We start from the raw sequence: 5,742 nt of genomic DNA on the forward strand, positions 1-5,742 counted from the left end.
TGTGAGTAGAACATCTTCCTTCTAAGGAAAGGGAGCTGGGTTAAGGCTTGGAGGAGACTGCAGGGGGACCTGCTTCGTGTTTGTAAAGATGTGAAGGGCAGTATCGGGAGGACAGAGCCAGGCTCTGCTCAGTGATGTCCAAGGACAGGACAAGGGGCAAGAGGGGCAAGCTGGAGCAGAAAAGGTTCCAAGGGAACACAAGGAGAAACCTTTTCACTGTGAGGGTACCAGAACCCTGGAGCAGGCTGCTCAGAGAGGTTGTGGGGTCTCCTTCGCTGGACACATTCAGAGCCCACCTGCATGGATTCCTGTGTGACCTGCCCTAGGTGGTCCTTCTCTGGCAGTGGGGGTGAACCTGATCTCTCAAGGTCCCTTCCAACCCCTAACATTCTGTGATTCTGTATAAAGGTGTCTGACCATCCACAGCAAGGTTAACAAAAAGATTTCAGATTAGGTTGTGGATTAAAAAAACCGCACACATACTAAATAGTGTCAATGTGACGCAGTGTTTCCCACAGCTGAATATTTCTGTACCAACAGAAAACAAGTGAACAGAACATCAAATTTAATTCCCAGGATGAAGAAATCTGTCACAAAACAATGTCACTGTGTATCAGCTCTAAACTGAGAACTAGAACACTGACATCCAAGACTAAAATCTTGAGGAAACATAATGAATGGTGCAGGACAGCAGCGGGGGGGGGCTGCCAAATCTCTTCCCTTGAAGGGAAAAATCTCAAGGAAATAAAAACGTTCTCAAAGTAGCTCACTCAGGAATAATGTTCTCCTTCTCCAAAGGCTCAACAATTCTCAAACAACAGTCTGCAAACTCCACAAATAATGGCTCCTGCATATGCTTCTTCATGAGGGAGCTTTTATCTTCTGCTTGATCAAGTGTCAGCAGTAGCTGCCTGAGGTGTGGATTCAGAAGCAAGCCTTGCAGTTCTTCTGATTCCCCTTAAAAAAATAGAGAAAGCCAGTACTAATCTCCAACAGGTACAAATGCAGCTTAGACAACCCTTGATTTGCAAATAAGAGGCACAACGGAAGACCAAGTATCTGCATTTAGATCTTTAAGGCCACACAACGAGCAAGGACGGGATAAACTCCAGTGCTCCATGAAGGAATTGTGAAGTCTCAGCTCGTTTTGCTGAAGGTTCATCGCCACGCACGTGGCCAACTTCTGACCTCTCAACATTACCTAAAAGCTTAAGTTTCTGCTGCGGGACGCGGTCCTGCTCATCATCTTCTGTCAGGATGTCCTCCACCGACCAGGGGCTGCCTATGAGCGAGAACAGCAGAGCTATACAGGGGCCTAGGGGTTCTCTCGCCCTCACCGCCCACCCGTTCCACCTACCTGCGAAGTGCCCGGCGCGGTTCGGCTCGCCCTGTCCTGCCGCCGCTCGCCCCTGCTCCCTCTTTGGCTCCGGCGTGCATGTCTCTGCGGCAGGAGACGCCATTAGCTACCTTGCGGTCCGCCCGGCCCCCTTCCCGTGTCCCCTCTCCCGCCGGTCACTCACCCTTGTGGGTCTTGCAGCACGGCACGGAACAGCTGTGGGGCGAGAGGCGATGGTAAGGGCGGGAGGTGGCCCCTCACCGAGCGGCCGCCGCACTCCTCATCCCTCACCGGACGGACGAGGTCCCACCGCTTCCTTTACCGGTACCCCGCCCCCCTCCGCCCCGTCCCGCCATCCCGGCACTCACTACGCAGCTGCGCAGCGCGGACAGCGGTACTTGGCCCCAGCCGCGCGGCAGACCGCGCACGGCCACGCTCGCCCCGCGGCGCCCGCCATTGGTCACTTCCGGCAAGACGAGAGCCCCACCCCGGCTCGCTCGAGCGTCGAGGGCGGGGACAGGCGCAGTGGGCGGGGCAAGCGCCCGGGGCTTGGAGCGTTGGCTTTAGGTTCGCCCTGAGATTTAAGTTCGGGTTCAGATTTAGACAAGTGCTGGGTCCTGCACTTGGGTCACAGCAACCTCGTGAAGGCTTAGAGCAGAGTGGTTGGAAACTGCCCTGTGGAAAGGACCTGTGGGGTTGGTCAGCCGCAGCTGGAGAGGAGCCAGGGGGTGCCCGGGTGGCCAAGAATGTCACCGCCATCCTGGGCTGAATTAGGAATACTGTGGCCAGCATCACCAGGGCAGTGACTGGCCCCCTCTATTCGGCACTGGTGAGACTGCACCTTAAGTCCTGGGTTCAGTTTTTGGGCCCCTCACTCCAAGAAGGACATCGAGGGGCTGGAGCAGGTCCAGAGAAGGGCAAGGATGCTGGGGAAGGGTCTGGAGAACAGGGCTGGGGAGGAGCAGCTGAGAGAGCTGGGTGTATTTAGCTTGAAAAAGAGGAGGCTGGGGAGACCTCATTGCTCTCTACAGCATGGCACTACGGGACATGATTTAATGGCCATGGTGGTGTTGGGACGATGGCTGGACTCGATCTGAGAGGTCTTTTTCAACTAAAGCAACTCTATGATTCTAGGATTTTGATTTATGTCTACTCTTGATGAGGTTCCTATATCTATCTCTCTATATCATCTATATCTGTATCTGCCTAGATTGTATCTATATCTGTTCTTCTCTTGAAGAGGTTCTGGCTGGACTCCAGCTGTCACTTCACTTTTTCCATGACAATCACTGTGACAGACAATGATGCATTAAATAGCCTGGTGCCACATCACTGTGCCTATGTCAATATGGAGATGCACGTAAATCATCTTATGATCAATAACACGTAATAAATCCACCCCCAGGGTGATCTTTGCCATCTGCTGTGTGGTGATTTCTGGTTGGTTGTCCTGTTACTGAGTTCAAATGCACCCAGCAGGAGACAGATGTTCCACTTCTGGATGAATGCTTCTTGAGGTTGGTGTTGATGGAGTTAACACAAAGCCCTGAAAGTAGAGCAGTGTTCAGGAGGAAAACACTGAGCTGGATTTGTCTTGTCTGAGTTACAGATCCATTTAAATAATTAGTTTTAATTAGGGATCATTTAGTACCATCCATTTCCTTAAGTGTCTGAAATTTCATTCAGAAAAGAGCTGTTCAATGTAGAGCACCACAGAAGAGGGGGTTTAGAGCAATAAACCATTAAGTGTGAGATTCATGAATGTCATGGCTCTTGCCCATTTCTTACCCATTTTTTTGGGTTAGGCCATTGATGTCACACCACTGAGCAGCATTTGAGTGTGCATTAAAACCAGAAAGATGAGCTACTGGCACCATTATTCAGTCAAGCTTTCTAGACTGGCAACTGTGCAGGGAATGAGACATCAAAGTACCAATATTTTTCTAGACAGCATCCCCCTGCGTAACTAAACCTAAGCATTTCCCTCTGGTAGGCTCTGACATTGACTCTTCAGTGGCCTTTTTTTGTTTTCAGAGAGGATGTAGGTGAGACCTTTTCCTTTGACAAAATACTTGCTGTTGACATTTTTATTTTGGTGGGGTTTGGTTCTTTTCTTTTTTTGTACAGGCAGCTTGACTGCAATTCTGATACTGAAGAATTCCTCTGAGGTTTTCTCCTACAGCAATGCAAATTTCAAAAGCCATGGGCTCAAGTGTGCTGCTGTTTGTACACAGAAGTATGAGAAGCGAAGCCACACAAATGTCTCACAATAAACCTGTCATCCAGCTACCTACTGCAGTTAGAATTACAACAGTGCTACAGTGCTGAGTGCCCCCAGTGATAGAGAAATCATCACTTACTCAAAGACAGAATTCGACTGATTGTAAATGAGAAAGTAAAATTACATTTCCCCCAGGCAACTGAGACTCTTCTGACCATTTGAGGATCCTGACAATCACACAAATAATACAAAAGGGCTGTGGATCTCAGCAGCAAAGCGAGGACAGCAGCCTATTTCCAAACACAAAGTAATCATGGTTCACGGAGGCAGTTTTATCTCCTGGATCACTTTAGGGGCCAAACCAGGTGTACACACTAGACAGCTTTGGGAAGGGAAGCACAGCACTACACCTCGTTCACTCACTACCAACTACTATGAAAAGCTGCTGAGAGAAGCCACCAAGCTTCAGGTAGTGATAGGACTAGGGGGGGATGGAATGAAGCTGGAGGTGGGGACATTCAGGCTAGATGTGAGGAGGAGGTTCTTCACCATGAGAGTGGTGAAGCCCTGGAACGGGTTGTCCAGGGAGGTGGTTGAGGCCCTGTCCCTGGAGGTGTTTAAGACCAGGCTGGACGAGGCTCTGGCCAGCCTGATCTAGTGTGGGGTGTCCCTGCCCATGGCAGGGGGGTTGGAACTAGATGATCCTTGTGGTCCCTTCCAACCCTGAATGATACTGTGATACTGTGATACTATGATCCTTGCTTCCACAGGTGACTGCTGTCTGATCACATTGCAGTTCTGGACCAAGGGCAGTCCCAGCTAGATGTTCTCAGTGGTTCAGGCTCGGACACAGTTGGTAGAGAGGCATTTCAGAGCCATGAGCTTAGCCCCCAGAGTTTTGACTTTCAGGGTATATATGATGGGGTTTCCCAAACAGTTCATGGTTATCAGCATGGCTGTGCAGTTTCGAAAGATGTAGACTCCTGGGTAGAGATCCACATGACACCTGTAGTTGGTTGCATCAAATATGGCTCCTGCAAAAAAAGGAGCATAGGAGATCAGCGTCAGGAGCCAAATAAAAATACTAGTTCTGGCAACCTGGATTTCAGCTGATTTGTAGGTGCCAGTAGCTTGTCCACATGCTTTCATTCTCAGCTTTCTTTTCCTCAGGATGATAATGATTCTAAGGTAAGTGAAGAGAGGTATAATAAAAGCCACCACAACGTTGGGAACGGCGATGAAGATGAGGTAGTCAACACAAAATGGGCTGTAGAGGACAGAGACATTTTTTTCTGTGTGCAAGCAGTTCCACCCCATCAGTGGCAAGCAGCCCAAAAAGAAAGCAAGGACCCAGTTAACGAAAACTGCTGCTATGGAATGGTTTCTAGCAACCCTGAATCTTGTCTTCATGCTTTCAGCCACAGCCAGGTAACGTTCAATTCCAATGCTTACCAGGTTGTAGATGGTGGATAGAATGGACATGGTATACAAGGCATAAGGTGCAAGCATATCCTTGGATCCAAAGATTGTGATGTCAGGGTCGGTGATGAACAGCATTGAAATCCAAAATCCAGAAAAGCTGGTGAAGAGATCAGAAAAAGCCAGGTTGCAGAAGAGGATAGAGATAGGCTTGTGCAGATCCTTTGTTGTCACTCTGGTGAAGATGACGGTGAAGTTGAAGATGACAGATGCTATGGTGATGGTCAGATGGGGGATGCCCAGTGCAAGCACTAAATAATGACTCCAGATTTTCGTGTGGTTAGAAGAGCAGTTTGGGTATTTATTCATGGTGGAGACTCCTTTCACCTGCTGACAAGGTCTGCTTTACTCATCCCATATTCCAGAAGAGACCACACTACAGGAGTGCTGCTGCTGCCTTGTTTTCCAGGTGAAGAATAAATCCCACATGCAGCTCCTGCTGCCACATCATCATCATGACCACGGATTAAACTTTAACCACCGGTGGTTTTAAATATTTGAGTTACCAACTCTGGGCACAGCCAATTACCTTTAAATTGCTAGGACAGCCAGAAGTGGAAAACAAATTTTCTATTCTGCAGATCATCTGCTTAAAACAACCTGTATCAACAGCAAATTCTGGCCAGTTCGTGTGAAGACTGACCACATCAGCAGCTTAAAAGTCTTTAAGGATATTCTAAAATGGAATGAATGTGAATTCACTACA

General features: G+C 48.8%; 2 protein-coding genes across 3 annotated transcripts; both read right to left on the minus strand.

Moving 5' to 3' along the window:
- Window positions 1–548: 548 nt before the first annotated feature.
- On the minus strand, window positions 549–1,816 carry ZNHIT3 (zinc finger HIT-type containing 3). 2 transcript variants are annotated; one of them, XM_068154999.1, is made up of 5 exons: window positions 1,705–1,816; window positions 1,521–1,552; window positions 1,358–1,441; window positions 1,202–1,282; window positions 549–957 (listed from the first exon to the last, which is right to left on the minus strand). In XM_068154999.1, exons 1-5 carry the CDS (start codon window positions 1,791–1,793, stop codon window positions 767–769), a joined length of 477 nt encoding a protein of 158 aa, XP_068011100.1. In that variant the 5' UTR covers window positions 1,794–1,816; the 3' UTR covers window positions 549–766. The 2 variants fall into 2 exon arrangements, with proteins under 2 accessions (XP_068011100.1, XP_068011101.1); XM_068155000.1 differs by lacking the exon at window positions 1,202–1,282.
- Window positions 1,817–4,394: 2,578 nt separating this feature from the next.
- Window positions 4,395–5,345, minus strand: LOC137449478 (lysophosphatidic acid receptor 1-like). The gene has a single exon (XM_068155030.1). The coding sequence runs from the start codon at window positions 5,343–5,345 to the stop codon at window positions 4,395–4,397; it is 951 nt and encodes a 316-aa protein (XP_068011131.1).
- Between the last annotated feature and the right edge of the window lie 397 nt (window positions 5,346–5,742).

Source organism: Melanerpes formicivorus, unplaced genomic scaffold (genome assembly GCF_026170545.1).
Source record: "Melanerpes formicivorus ecotype bairdi unplaced genomic scaffold, bMelFor1.0.p_v2 SCAF_29, whole genome shotgun sequence".
In the NCBI taxonomy this organism is placed as follows: Eukaryota; Metazoa; Chordata; class Aves; order Piciformes; family Picidae; genus Melanerpes; species Melanerpes formicivorus.